Consider the following 13204-nt stretch of genomic DNA (forward strand, 5'->3'; position numbering starts at 1 on the left):
TTTCTTATAGCCAAGCGAGGGTTGCCACATCTGGAAAATGCACCTGGTGAAGGGTCAAGAGGGCTTGGGCATTCAGATAACTGGTGGGCGTGGTTCCAAGCGCTCGCCTCATGGTATTATCATTGCTCATATTGAGGAGGGAGGAACAATTCACAGGTTTGGTTTTCTACTGCTTTGTCTCAAGTGTGGGTTTTTTTTGTTCACAATTTTTGTCGCTAGATTTTTTTTTTACCTCTTATTTTATTTGCAATGATCAAAAGGACATTTTAAAATACAATCAAGGCTTAAATCAAACTAGGACCTTTGAAAGTCATTAGGGTCTACTTCAAAACTGTTTCCATGCATTTCCATTTGTATTTGTATTACAGGGACGGCCGTCTTCAAGCTGGTGATGAGTTGCTTATGATTAATGGTCAGTCACTAGTGGGTCTTACCCATCAAGAGGCCGTTTCTATCCTCCGCTCTTCATCTGGTCTCGTCCAGCTCATCGTTGCCAGCAGGGTAACACACGTAACACACACTTAAGGAGGAAACAAAAGATGATCATTTGTGATTTGTAGTGCATATAAGCTATCTCTGGACACAGAAACCTAGATAATGGGATTTGGGTACTTTTTTCAGGTTAGGTCACACATTGGGTGGCTAATTTTTACTAGGCCAGTGGTTCATAACCTTGTTGGAGGTACTGAAAGGTACCATTAAATATCTTGTCTTTGTAGCATATTTAATTCATTATAAGTTGAAAAAGATTTAATAAAGTATTATGTTTCTATTTACACTCTACGCAACTTCAAAACTTAATTGAAATATTTTTTCATTACTTGATCCATTTTTACCACTACTGTATAGCATTCAGTTAGCTTGCTTGCTACCACTCCACCCCAAAAATACATTTCTCTGAATGCCACAATTTACAGAACAGCTGGGTATTGTTATTTAAATACCTGAGTGTTATGTATTCAGTGTGACTCAGGCTACCATCATATTGTGGGTGTACAACAAAGTGTTAAATTCTGTCATGTGAGCCACAGGCTGAATTACATGTGCCACCCTGTTTAGTAAACAGTTGACTTTGCCTGAACTGTCTTTTATGCGGACTCACACATCAACAACACTACGTGCGGAGTTGACACCGTCGACCATCTCGCTGCCCATCCAGAGAGGCGCCCTGGTTGGCTTGCAAGCTGGCTGATGGCTAGTGCCTTTCTTTGTGGCATGGAAATCCCTATAATGACCAAATGGGATGTATTCCACCCACGAGAGGCTTTAGGTCAGGGGTATGCAGACTTTTTCCTTCGAGGGCCACATACAGAAAAATAGGAAGATGCAAGAGCCACTTTAGGATTTTTTTACTTTAACTTATTAAACATGGTAAATAGAATCAAGCAAGCAGGCTTGTTGTTCTGTCTGTTGACCGAAATCACGTTGGGGTCACCAAATGTTGGGGGAAAGTGGCCTTCTTTCCTCCGCGTGTTCGTTGAATTTCGGATGATAAAGATATTAGTTGTCCAAACACAGACTGGAGTCGATGAACAAGTTTTTAATAACAGAATATTCCGGGCACCCGCGGTTTACAAACAATGGCTGCGGTGGTCACGAGTGCGAAGAAGAGAGGGATTCACATCATATTTACATCATCAGAAGGGCGGTACCGAAACTTATGGTGTGGCATCAGGACTTTCGTTACTCCTAAAACGATTCTTAGCTTGTATCAACTGGTGCATTCATATGTCTAACCCTGAGGTAGTGTGCTTCAAGGACACATCTGGCTACAAAACACTTTCACTGTGGACATGAGAAAGTTATAATTGCATGACTAAATATGCGCAGAATACACACTTCAGTTATTACTACCGCAAATTGTACATGGTGCGTGAAAGTTTCATGTTACTAAAATATGACACAACTGTATTTTCCGCACGATAAGGCGCACCGAAAAGTCTTCCATTTTCTTAAAAGGTCACGCGCGCCTTAAAATCCGGTGCGCCTTGTGTATGGTCATTACGGTAATATGTCGACCCCGAGATGGCTCCTTGCTGGAGACATGCTTCCAATGTTATAACTTGCTGTTAGTTCAGTGAACTGTGTCGCTGCTTTATGAAACAAGTGTTTGTTGCAGCTCCAAAAAAAGGAGAACTGTGGTGTTGTTTTTTTAAAACACACACTTTATTAATGGTTTTCACAGTCTCAACAAATACAGGTACGTCTTTGTCCGTCTCCGTGCCTTCTCTTCTTCCATTGGACTCGAGAGGCGTTCATGACCGCCTCGGAAAAACGTAAATTAACGATTCCTTCAATGAAACGACGAAAATTGAAAATAATGCATCAAAACAGAAAATCAAGCGAGAAAATCACAAAATAAATTCTCTAGCTCCACTACAGAATTTATTTCATGATTTCCTCGTTTGTGAATACAGTACACAACAAAGGAATGAATAACAAACACTTCACAAGACAGTCCACTCTCTCCCAATTTACTGACATCTGTTGCAGATCGTTCTGTTCTGTACGCTCAAAGAAATGCCAAAATAAATTCTGTCGGGGGGCTATAGAATTTATTTTGTAATTTTTCTGTTTTGATGCATTACTGTGTTTTCAATTTTCGTAGTTTCATTGAGGTAATCGTTAATTTACGTTTTTGGGAAGTGGTCATAAACGCCTCTCGAGTCTAACGGAAGAAGAGAAGGCACGGAGACGGACAAAGACGTACCTATAGCTCCATCTCGTGGCCCCATTGTAGATTGCGCCTTATAGTCCATTGCGTGCAATATATGAAAAAAATTACAAAATAGGTGTCAGGTTTGTCCAATTTAACACTCAGGAATAAACAAAAGGAGGAGACAGGAGACTCGATTCTGGTACCAGGAGGGAACGAGGAGAAGCATTCGGTTTCAGTTCTCGGCACGTAACCCTAACGATCTCCCCCTTCACCTCCTCATTTATTGGGAAAGCTACTACATAGGTGTGTCCAACCTAAAGGGTGGGGGCTGATGAACACACAGTGAACTTGTTTGACTATGTGTGTGTATGTGAGTGCAAATTACGTACATGTGTGCAATTTTCACAAAAACATCACGTTGCAGCTGGTGTTGATGTCGCCATTCACTGTTCACCCTTGCTCACTGTTTAGTCTTAACAGTTATCTCTTCCCAACCACGTCCTCGGAAAGGTGGTTGCATCCCTAACCTTTCACACAGTGCACCAAGCATTCTTGATTATAAAAGTGAGTACATAATGAAGAATATATAATGATTATAGATGTGAGTAAATAATAAAGGATATATCTTTATTGAAAGCATAAGCGTTCTTCATTGCAGGCAAAGTCAACTAATGATTGCAAGCATAAGCGTTCTTCTTTGCAAGCAAAATCAAATTATCATGACAGGCAGAAGCATTCTTCTTTGCGAGCATAAATTGTCTTTGCGAGAATCAATCGAATAATATGCGAATGTATGATTACTAAAAATAATAAATCCAACAATAGGCCATTCATTGAAGGTGCGCCTCACAATCCAGTGTGTCTTTTAGTGCGGAAAATACGGTAATGGAGTTTCCATCCAAATGTTTCAAAATTTTTAAGCAGATTTAGTTAAAATGCCCAAACCAAATATGCAACGTCTGCCCGTTTCCATTTGTTAGTATTTTTGAGAATATTGAGTGGAAATGATGGCATATGAGTGTCTCTCTGCCACAAGACACTCAGCTGATCATGGACAGATTGTTGACAGAGCTTTAATGGTTTGGAAGATCTCTGGTCACTCTTGTGTCAGCATTCACCGCATACCAAGCTGTCATGAGAAGGAGACACCAAAGAACTCTGTTTATGTTAAGGAAATAAGGAGACCACTGCATTGTTCTATGTCTGTATGGGAATGCAGGCGTGTTGCCGTGTGAATGTTTGCTTCAATTTTACAATTTTTTTCCTCCCCCTCCACTCATACCTTAATCAGTTGCCGCTATTTTTTCGTGACAACCATACGTGGTGTTTGGTCCTGTCATTGTTCATTTTCAAAATCTGTTTCCATAGCCAAAATCAGATTTTCCTTTAACCGAATGCTGAAAAATCAACCCCCTCCAAGCAAGAAAAATCTTTTGCAAATTTTAGAGGCCTTTTTCTTCCGAGCATTCTAATTCAGGTTTAATTTGGGAATGTTTGATTATTCGAATAAAAGCAGTTGGATGGAAACCCACCTACTGTGATATTTTTTGATTAGTTGTCATTAGGCTCTTGAAATGGCAACATTTTGCATTTAAATCCCTATTCGGCTGATCTGGTGCAGAGCAGACCATTATGCATAGTCCAATTGATATCCTACATAGAGGTGTCAATTTATCGTGTTTATCGCGACTAATTAATTACAGCCACATTTAGCGCGTTATGTTTTTTAATCGCATTAATCTTAATTTTAATCTCTAGTTTTATTGTTTCTGTAGGTGGGTTGCCTTTTTGTACAGTGAAACTGCTCTACAACGAAATCATGTTTGCAGCAAGAAATTTTTCACAACAGGGGGGTTTTCACTGTAGCAAATTTGATCTCAGATGTAACCACACACACACCCAAACACACACACACACACAAACGAATGTGTACACGCACACACAAACGTATGTGTACTCTATTTTTATTCCAATAGTGCATAAGTATGAGCACACTTATTTGACACTTCATACTGCCAGTGTAGAAAGATAAAAAGGGAAAGAAATTGCGAAATTTACGATCAGAATTCACTTTCACTTACATCAATTTCTTGGATAATGTCTTTTATTTTGCTTGCTCCGTCTTTCATTTTGATCACTTTTACCCTCTCTTCCAGCATCAGAGCTCTTCCTGTCTTAGCTGCTTGACATCCAATGGTCCGTTTTGTAGCAATTTTAGCAATGCAACGTCCATTCTCATCTGAATCTAACAATAACAAATACTTCCTGGCATGCAGTGAACTTTTAAACCAGCCACGGGACGCTTCGTAGTCCTCGATGGCCATAGCTAGCTGTCGAAGGCTAAAAAACCTTACGCTAACTGGAGCGCTTCTCTCTCATTAGTGCTCCAGTTAGCGTAAGGTTTTTAGCCTTCGAGAGCTAACTGTGGCCATCGAGGACTACGAAGCGTCCCGTGGCTGTTTTTAGCATGATAACAAGTAAAGCATTCTAGGAAACGTTTGTTTATTAAGATATCCTTTATTTGTCCCGCAATGGGGAAATTTACAGTCAGAGTTCAGAAAGGAAACCACAAGGTAGGGAGAGGGGGAAAAAAAACACGCTCAAACTATCCTCTTCTGAGGATAATTTAAGTCCAGGATAAGAAAAGACCCTAGCACATAAATAAGCATATGATAGTGACAACAAGTCACAAGACATAACATGTAATGAGGGGGAGGATGAATGGGAAGGGGGAGGGGGACGGGGTGACCGCGACGCGGCCCGTCCGACCAGCTGCACGGTCCGCCGTGTGCTCCGCAGATCATTCCAGACAGTGAGGTCCCTCTTGGCCAATCGGAGACCAGGATGATGCTTGGTAAGCCAATGGCAGAGCAGCTATGAGTATGTTGAGTCCAGGAAATTCACAGCTGTGACCGAAATAAACATCATTCACTACGTAAACCAGTGTGGTGGTTGCTGTTGCCTTTTTTCGAACGAAGCAGTAGAGGTCGCTGTTGGATAAGACTTCGTTGTAGTGAATGTCTTTGCGAGGCTGGAGCAGAGAAAATGATTTCGTATAACGCAACAGGGAGGTTTTCGTCGTATGGGGGGCAGGAGAATGGGAATTGTGTTAATGCATGAAGATTTTTTCACATAAGGGGGTATTTTCGCCAATGTAGGTTTCGTTCTAGAGGAGTTTCACTGTATCACTTTTTCTGTGTTGGCTTCCTGTGTTCGAGGTGTTGAGGGTGTGCAAACTGGTCAGTCACAGCCTGAAGCGGACATTGATTGGCTGTCATTATGTTTGGGCTTGTTTAGCAGAAGCTGATAGGCTCCCATTGGAGTTGGGCAGGCTAAGTAAGCAGTGGTGAGAAAAGGAGAGGTAAAAATGTAGGAGCATGTGAGAGTTCTCGGCACAATGAATGGACAATTTACATTCCAAAAACGCCCTGACGGCACTCTTGATAAAGGTAGGGTGGTGTTCCGAATTTGTAAGAAAGAGTTTGCTTCCCACCGAAGCAGCTGAAGTTTTTCGGACGTTTTTCCCATAAGGCATCATGCAAAGCACCCAGTCGCGAGTGCAGCCACGGCTAACATTAGCACCGAAAGTGTTAGCAATTTACCTAGCCATAGCATAGCTCTTCACCAAACTAAACTCGAGGAGAACACCTCACGTACGAGGCATGAAGTCAGCATAGCTGCTGTGCCCTCTGTAGCCTACGAGAAGTGATTGATGTTTATCTCAGCACTTTATTTTGTAATGATGAACAGTGTTATTTCTGAAGTGTTAACTTACCGCACTGTGATTAAGGGTCCGTTTTTTAAATTTTTTATTATCTGAAGCAAGTTCAGTGTTCAGTACTTGTATTGCTCAGAAAAGTGTTCTCACTGTTTTTGATATGTTAACCTAAGCACTGTTTTATGGACCTGATGTTCTATTTTATTTTTATTTTGTAATTATTTGGAGATTAACAAAAACAAACAAAATAGTAATACTCCCCCTGGTGGTCAAAACTAAATGTTGCAGGTCGGATTTGAAAGTAAATGGCGAGGGCTGCATCTGTTCAAGTCTATTTAAAAACAATAAAAAACTTTTTAATGCGACTTTTTACGTGATGTCAATCTTGTGATCTGCCTCAATAATGTAATGAATTTACAATGAAAATTGTTTTTTTCTGCAATTTTTAGATGAGATTAAAATTTAAATTAGATCAATTAATTACAGATCATAATTAATCTCACACTTTTTTTTTAATCGCTTGACAGCACTAATCCTACATGCATTGACCCTTTCATGCACCCTGTAACCTGATAACAACTGTAGTAACTGCTGTCCAGGAAAGGGTTAAAACCTTCTTCTGTCTCTCTCTCTCTCTCACACAGGAGGAATCTGATGTCGGACTCCGTCACCTCCCATCCACCAGTTTACCAGATCTGGTTAGCATCTCCGACTCGTTTTGGCTGCCTTAAACTGGTTGTCACACTAATGATTCAGATTTTTTGGCTCTCAAGTGGTACAATTTGGGAATGGTATTATGGTTGATTTTGTTTGTACCATTTATTAATGCCAATTACTTTTGAATTGCTGAAAAGTCCAATTCATCACGTTTACAACCAGTTACAACTCATAAGGATAGTGCTTCGCTAGAATGAGCCACAGACTAAAAATGTGGAAAGCGCACCATAAATAACACTAAAATCTTCTGAAATATTCTTCTATGGTCCTGCTTGGTGTCCTCTCACATGGTCAAGAGGAAAAGTTGCTGTAAGATGGCGTCCCTTCCACTGGCGTGGTCACTCAAGCACATGTAGAATTCACGGGCTGACCATCTGGTGTCTGATGTGTGACTGGCGCACAACTGGCCGCATTGGCAGCTGAAAATAAGCTCATTCTACAAATTCACGACCCCTGCATGTTTTGACGACAAACAGGCTTTAAATGATAGACAATCGCATGGTAGAATCTTTGCTTTGTATCGTGAGCCAAAAAATTATTTACATGCTTCAGATATGATGCCACTTGAGTGAAGTGAAATACAGTAAGTAGTCAGTGATACACTTAGAGCTGTTTATTGAATGGGACAAATGGTCAAATACACAATGAGAACACTTGCAAGAAGCCATACAGTACATAGCTAACCCTAAACTCACACCCTGAGGCTCACTGAGACAAACCGGGTATGTTCCCGATATTACTCATGAGGCCATAAAAAGCGCACAGCAGATAGGACCATAATTACACTTTATGTAACCAGTTTATTTATTTACATTCTTGATGATTATGTTTTTATCCAGTACTATATTTTATTTATTAAACACGCAAACCCAAAGAATGGTGATTTTGAGGGGCTGGAATGTATTAATGGAATTCAGTTCATCTCAGGCGGGTAGACTGAATTGATAGACAGTGCGACTAAATGCTGTCCATCAACTGGTTCTGGGATGGGCTGAACGACATGCCTACTTTACAGCCGTAGCTCCAGTTCGTCAGCTGCTTCAATAACCGAAGGATGAAACATGGTCACCTCATTTGTACAAACCCTCAAAATAGGTTTAGGTGTGCCTGGTCAGACTGGCAACCTCCCCCCACCATTGGAGACAACACCAGGTGGTGATCAATTCACAGCTCCATTCCTCTCTTAACCCGAGTGTCCAAAAAATGTGACCAATGACAGGGCTATGAAGTCCATCATCTAACTGTGGCCCTGGGTGTCCGGGTGCCAGTTGCACATACTGTATGTTCACCACTCATATTTGAACATGCTTTTCGTTATGGACAATACGTGATGAGCACCGAAGTCCATAACAAAGCACCACTCTGGTTTAGATCAGAGGGACCACTCCTCCCACAGATGCCCTTCAGGGTCTCAATTGGACACACACTGAAGCAAAATATGCAGTCTCGGGACTACAACACAGCACCATCTCCAGGGACTTGAATAAGGGCGGGGTCGTCTGAGCTGCTGTTTGGCACATCGGTATAAACAATTTTCTTTTCGAAACTTTGCCACTGGTTGGCAAGTTACTGGCTTGAATTCTCGTCCTGATCCATTACTGAAGTCTGCATGCACTTGAGTATGGTGGCCTTTGACCGTCAATCCATATTTGGTGAGGCATACAGAATACCATTTACACTCCGATTCGTACACATGAACTGTAGGCTGCATGATACCTAACATGCATGTTTTTGAAATGTGGAAAGAAGCTGCAGTGCCTAGAGAAAAACTGCAAGCACTGGGTCATCATGCAAATGTTACACAGTGGGGCCTGAGCAAAAACTCAAGCCCAGAACCTCTCTACTCAGGCTTCCCTCATGATTTTTTTCTTTTTCTTAAAAAATATGTCCTGGTGATTAAAATGAAAGAGTATTTGAAAACTATGAATTCCCGCAGTAACCAGTTCTTTGTTTTTTGGCTTACAGTTGACTAACCTGGACAAATTCGAGGACACATGCCAGACAGAGGCAGTCCAAGGATCTTCCTGCAGTCCTGCAACCATAAAGCTTTGCAGTCAATCCCAGGGTTAGTAATGGTGTGAACTCCCATGAAAGTGGAGCTCGAGCGGCAAAAGAGAAGTTCCACGATTAATTGACACTCCCCTAAATGTCATTTTAGTTGCCCATATTAAAACTCATTCAGTGGCAGACATTTTCAAACCCTCCTTTACCCTTCCACGGGATGGATGGATTGATAAACATATATATATAATATATATATATATATATATATATATATATATATAGCGGCTGGATAGCTCAGTTGGTAAGGCATCGGTTTGGCGTACGGGAGACGGTGGTTCGAATCCCGCTTGGGGCAAAAAATGAGCACATAACACAATCCAGTGTGGGTCCTTGGGCAAGATCCTTCACGCTAATGCCTACCTCATACAATGATGAGAGACAATCAGACGTCGCCCGGCCAAACAAGGTCTGCGTCAGGTGCTGGGGAACCAGAGCACCTTGATGAAAAATGGGCTACTGGAACAAAGCGGAGATGGGCGAGATGCGATAACATGGCTCTGTTGGAATGCTACTACTCAAGCAACCCGAGTCAGAGGGGTTACATGCAGAGAATGTGGGCTAAATGGTTACTTCGAAACCCACGAAACAACTAGTAGCTCAGTGTTACAACATCCACAAACGGCAACTGCTGTCACAACTTGAGATTGATGAGGTACAACGCAGGTTCCATGGTGAAGAGCCCCAGGCTGCCAGATCAGAGGAGGAGGTCATACCAGAGATTGGGAGGCAAGCCCCAATGAATGCAGATGATGAGATTGGGAGGCAAGCCCCAATGAATGCAGATGATGAGATTGGGAGGCCAGTCCCAATGAATGAAATGCTGAGCGAGGCAGCAACTGACCTGAAAGCTAAGATCATGGCGATAATGAAAGCTGGGCAACCTAGAAACCGATTACAACGGCTATGTGAAGTACCACCTGAAAGTCTCATGGAAAGTGTGAATGCAGCACTGAGGGCGATCCCTACCGTAACGATCACGGAAACCAATGAGCTGATATACGCTTCAGCATCCATGGAAGCCATGAGATACGTTACCCACCACGGAAAAGACGGTTGGAGGCTAAGGTCAAGGCGGCTCCGAAAGATGTGAGTCAATTGACAGAGGCCCAGAGAGGTGTGATGAAAAGGCCGATACCCGAGAGGTACATCCAGATGACCATACTCGAAAGCACTCGAAACTGCCAAACAAAGGCTCCAAGCCTTGTCCAGCCGCCTAAAGCGGTACACAAAAGAGAATGAGGCCAGACGGATAAACAGGCTGTTCGCAACACAACCTGCAAAAGTGTACGCTCAGTGGCAGGGTCCTAACAACAGAACTGACCCACCAAGACTGGAAACTGAAAGGTACTGGAAAGGCATATGGGAGAAGGAGGTTGCACATAACAGCAGTGCACAATGGCTGGTGACCCTGAGAGAGGAGCACAGCAACAGAACCCAGTTACCATAACAGTGGCAGACATACAGGAAAGAGTCTCAGATATGAAGAACTGGACAGCACCAGGCCCGGACATGGTCCACACCTATTGTCTAAAGAAACTCACAGCACTCCATGAGCGCATAGCAGCACAAATGAACCAGCTGCTGAGGGATGGGACTCACCCAGGATGGCTAACCGAAGGGCGAACGATCCTGATCATGAAGGATCCCTCAAATGGTGCAGTCCCATCCAACTATCGCCCAATAACCTGTCTCTCCACAACATGGAAGCTCATGTCAGGCATCATTGCGGCTAAGATAAGTGGACACATGGATCAATACATGAGCGAAGCACAGAAGGGCATTGGTAGAGATACCAGAGGAGCCAAACATCAGCTCCTGGTTGACAGAACAGTCGCACAAGACTGCAGGTCCCGACGTACCAACCTGTGCACAGCTTGGATTGATTACAAGAAAGCCTATGACTCGATGCCACATACATGGATCACTGAATGCTTGGAGTTGTATAAGGTGAACAGGACCCTAAGAGCCTTCGTTGCGAACTCGATGAGGATGTGGAAAACCACACTTGAAGCCAATGGCAAGCCACTTACCCAAGTGTCCATCAAATGTGGCATATACCAAGGTGATGCACTCTCCCATTCCATGCTGTTCTGCATAGGACTGAACCCCCTAAGCCAAGTAATCACCAAGACAGGCTATGGATACCGCCTCAGAAATGGAGCTACAATCAGTCACCTCCTCTACATGGATGACATAAAGCTGTATGCTAAGAGCGAAAGGGACATAGACTCCCCGATCCACACAACCAGGATCTACAGCAGCGACATCGGGATGTCATTCGGGTTTGAGAAATGTAGTCGGATGGTGACTAAGAGAGGAAAGGTAGTCCGCACTGAAGGTGTCTCACTCCCTGAAGGAACAATAGCAGACATTGAGGACAGCTACAAGTACCTCGGTATACCACAAGCCAATGGCAACCTCGAACTGGCAACAAGGAAAGCGGCTACGGCCAAATACCTCCAGCGAGTGAGGCAAGTCCTAAGAAGCCAGCTCAATGGCAAGAATAAGACCCGGGCAATAAACAGCTATGCCCTGCCAGTGATCAGATACCCTGCAGGAATAATAAGGTGGCCAAAGGAAGAGATTCAGACCACGGACGTTAAGACCCGAAACCTCCTAACCATGCATGGAGGGTTCCATCCCAAATCCAGCACCCTGAGACTGTACGCAAGCCGAAAGGAAGGAGGCCGGGGACTCGTGAGTGTGAGAGCCACTGTCCAGGATGAAACATCCAAGCTCCACGAATACATCAAGGAGAAGGCTCCAACGGATGACGTACTCAGACAATTTCTCAGACAATGGGGAACAGAAGATGAGGCGCTGGAAGAGGGACCATCATGGGAGGACAAGCCCCTACACGGGATGTACCACCGGACCATAACTGAAGTGGCCGATCTCAAGAAGTCCTATCAGTGGCTAGAGAGGGCTGGCCTGAAGGACAGCACAGAGGCACTCATCCTAGCTGCTCAGGAGCAGGCCCTGCGCACCAGAGCCATTGAGGCCCAGATATACCACACCAGACAAGACCCAAGGTGTAGGTTGTGCAAAGAGGCACCTGAGACGATCCAACACATAACTGCAGGGTGTAAGATGCTGGCAGGGAAAGCGTACATGGAACGCCATAACCAGGTGGCTGGCATAGTCTACCGAAACATCTGTGCGTAGTATGGACTGGAAACCCCAAGGTCAAAATGGGAAACACCTCCGAAAGTTGTGGAGAATGACAGAGTGAAGATCCTGTGGGACTTCCAGATCCAGACTGACAAGATGGTAATGGCGAACCAACCAGATATCGTGATCATAGATAAAGGGCAGAGGAAAGCCGTTGTAGTGGATGTAGCGGTCCCAAGTGATGGAAAGAAGGAACACGAGAAACCCGCGAAATACCAAGGGCTCAGAGAGGAGCTGGAGAGAGCCTGGAAGGTAAAGGTGACAGTCGTGCCTGTGGTGGTCGGAGCACTCGGGGCAGTGACCCCCAAACTAGATGAGTGGTTGCAACAGATCCCGGGAACAACATCGGACATCTCAGTCCAGAAATGTGCAGTGCTGGGAACAGCAAGGATACTGCGCAGAACCCTCAAGCTTCCTGGCCTCTGGTAGAGGACCCGAGCTGAATGAGGGACGAAAACCACCCAAGGGGGGGTGAGATGAGGATTTTTTTTAATATTATATGTATGTACACAGTCATACCTCGGTTTTCGAGGTATGACTGTCTATACCAGGGGTGTCAAACTCATTTCATATTGTGGGCCGCATACGGCCTCGGTCGATGTCAAGTGGGCCAGACCATTAAAATTATACCATACTCTGCTATAAATAACCAAAATATGTCTTTCCTTTGTTTTTATATAGCGACGCACAAGTACATGAGGAAAATGTTGAAATGTACCTACATTTCATTTACCTAACATTTCATAAAACACCTTAGATTTCCTTCGACAAATGTGCAATTTAATTTTATCATTCACATATATGCAGTGCAACTGATCCCACTGATTGTACAAAGGCACAAAACTTGAACAATTAGTATTTAAAAATATAGTCAT

The 13204-nt window shown here is 43.5% G+C and overlaps 1 protein-coding gene across 7 annotated transcripts in view; it reads left to right on the forward strand.

Moving 5' to 3' along the window:
• pdzd2 (PDZ domain containing 2) overlaps positions 1 to 13204 on the forward strand; it is a 106282-nt gene that overhangs the window by 42726 nt on the left and 50352 nt on the right. For 6 of the 7 annotated variants that reach the window (XM_086110510.1, XM_086110512.1, XM_086110511.1 and 3 more), the window contains exons 5-8: positions 11 to 156; positions 369 to 501; positions 7022 to 7075; positions 9060 to 9159. In XM_086110510.1, the coding sequence (XP_085966636.1) occupies positions 11 to 156; positions 369 to 501; positions 7022 to 7075; positions 9060 to 9159 (433 nt within the window). Of the gene's footprint in view, positions 1 to 10; positions 157 to 368; positions 502 to 524; positions 1278 to 7021; positions 7076 to 9059; positions 9160 to 13204 lie in introns of those variants that run through there. The other variant, XM_086110516.1, reaches the window with a different exon arrangement.

The sequence above is a fragment of the Hippocampus guttulatus genome, chromosome 5 (assembly GCF_054856545.1).
Source record: "Hippocampus guttulatus isolate MCC_2025c chromosome 5, RoL_Hgut_1.0, whole genome shotgun sequence".
NCBI classification, from domain to species: Eukaryota; Metazoa; Chordata; class Actinopteri; order Syngnathiformes; family Syngnathidae; genus Hippocampus; species Hippocampus guttulatus.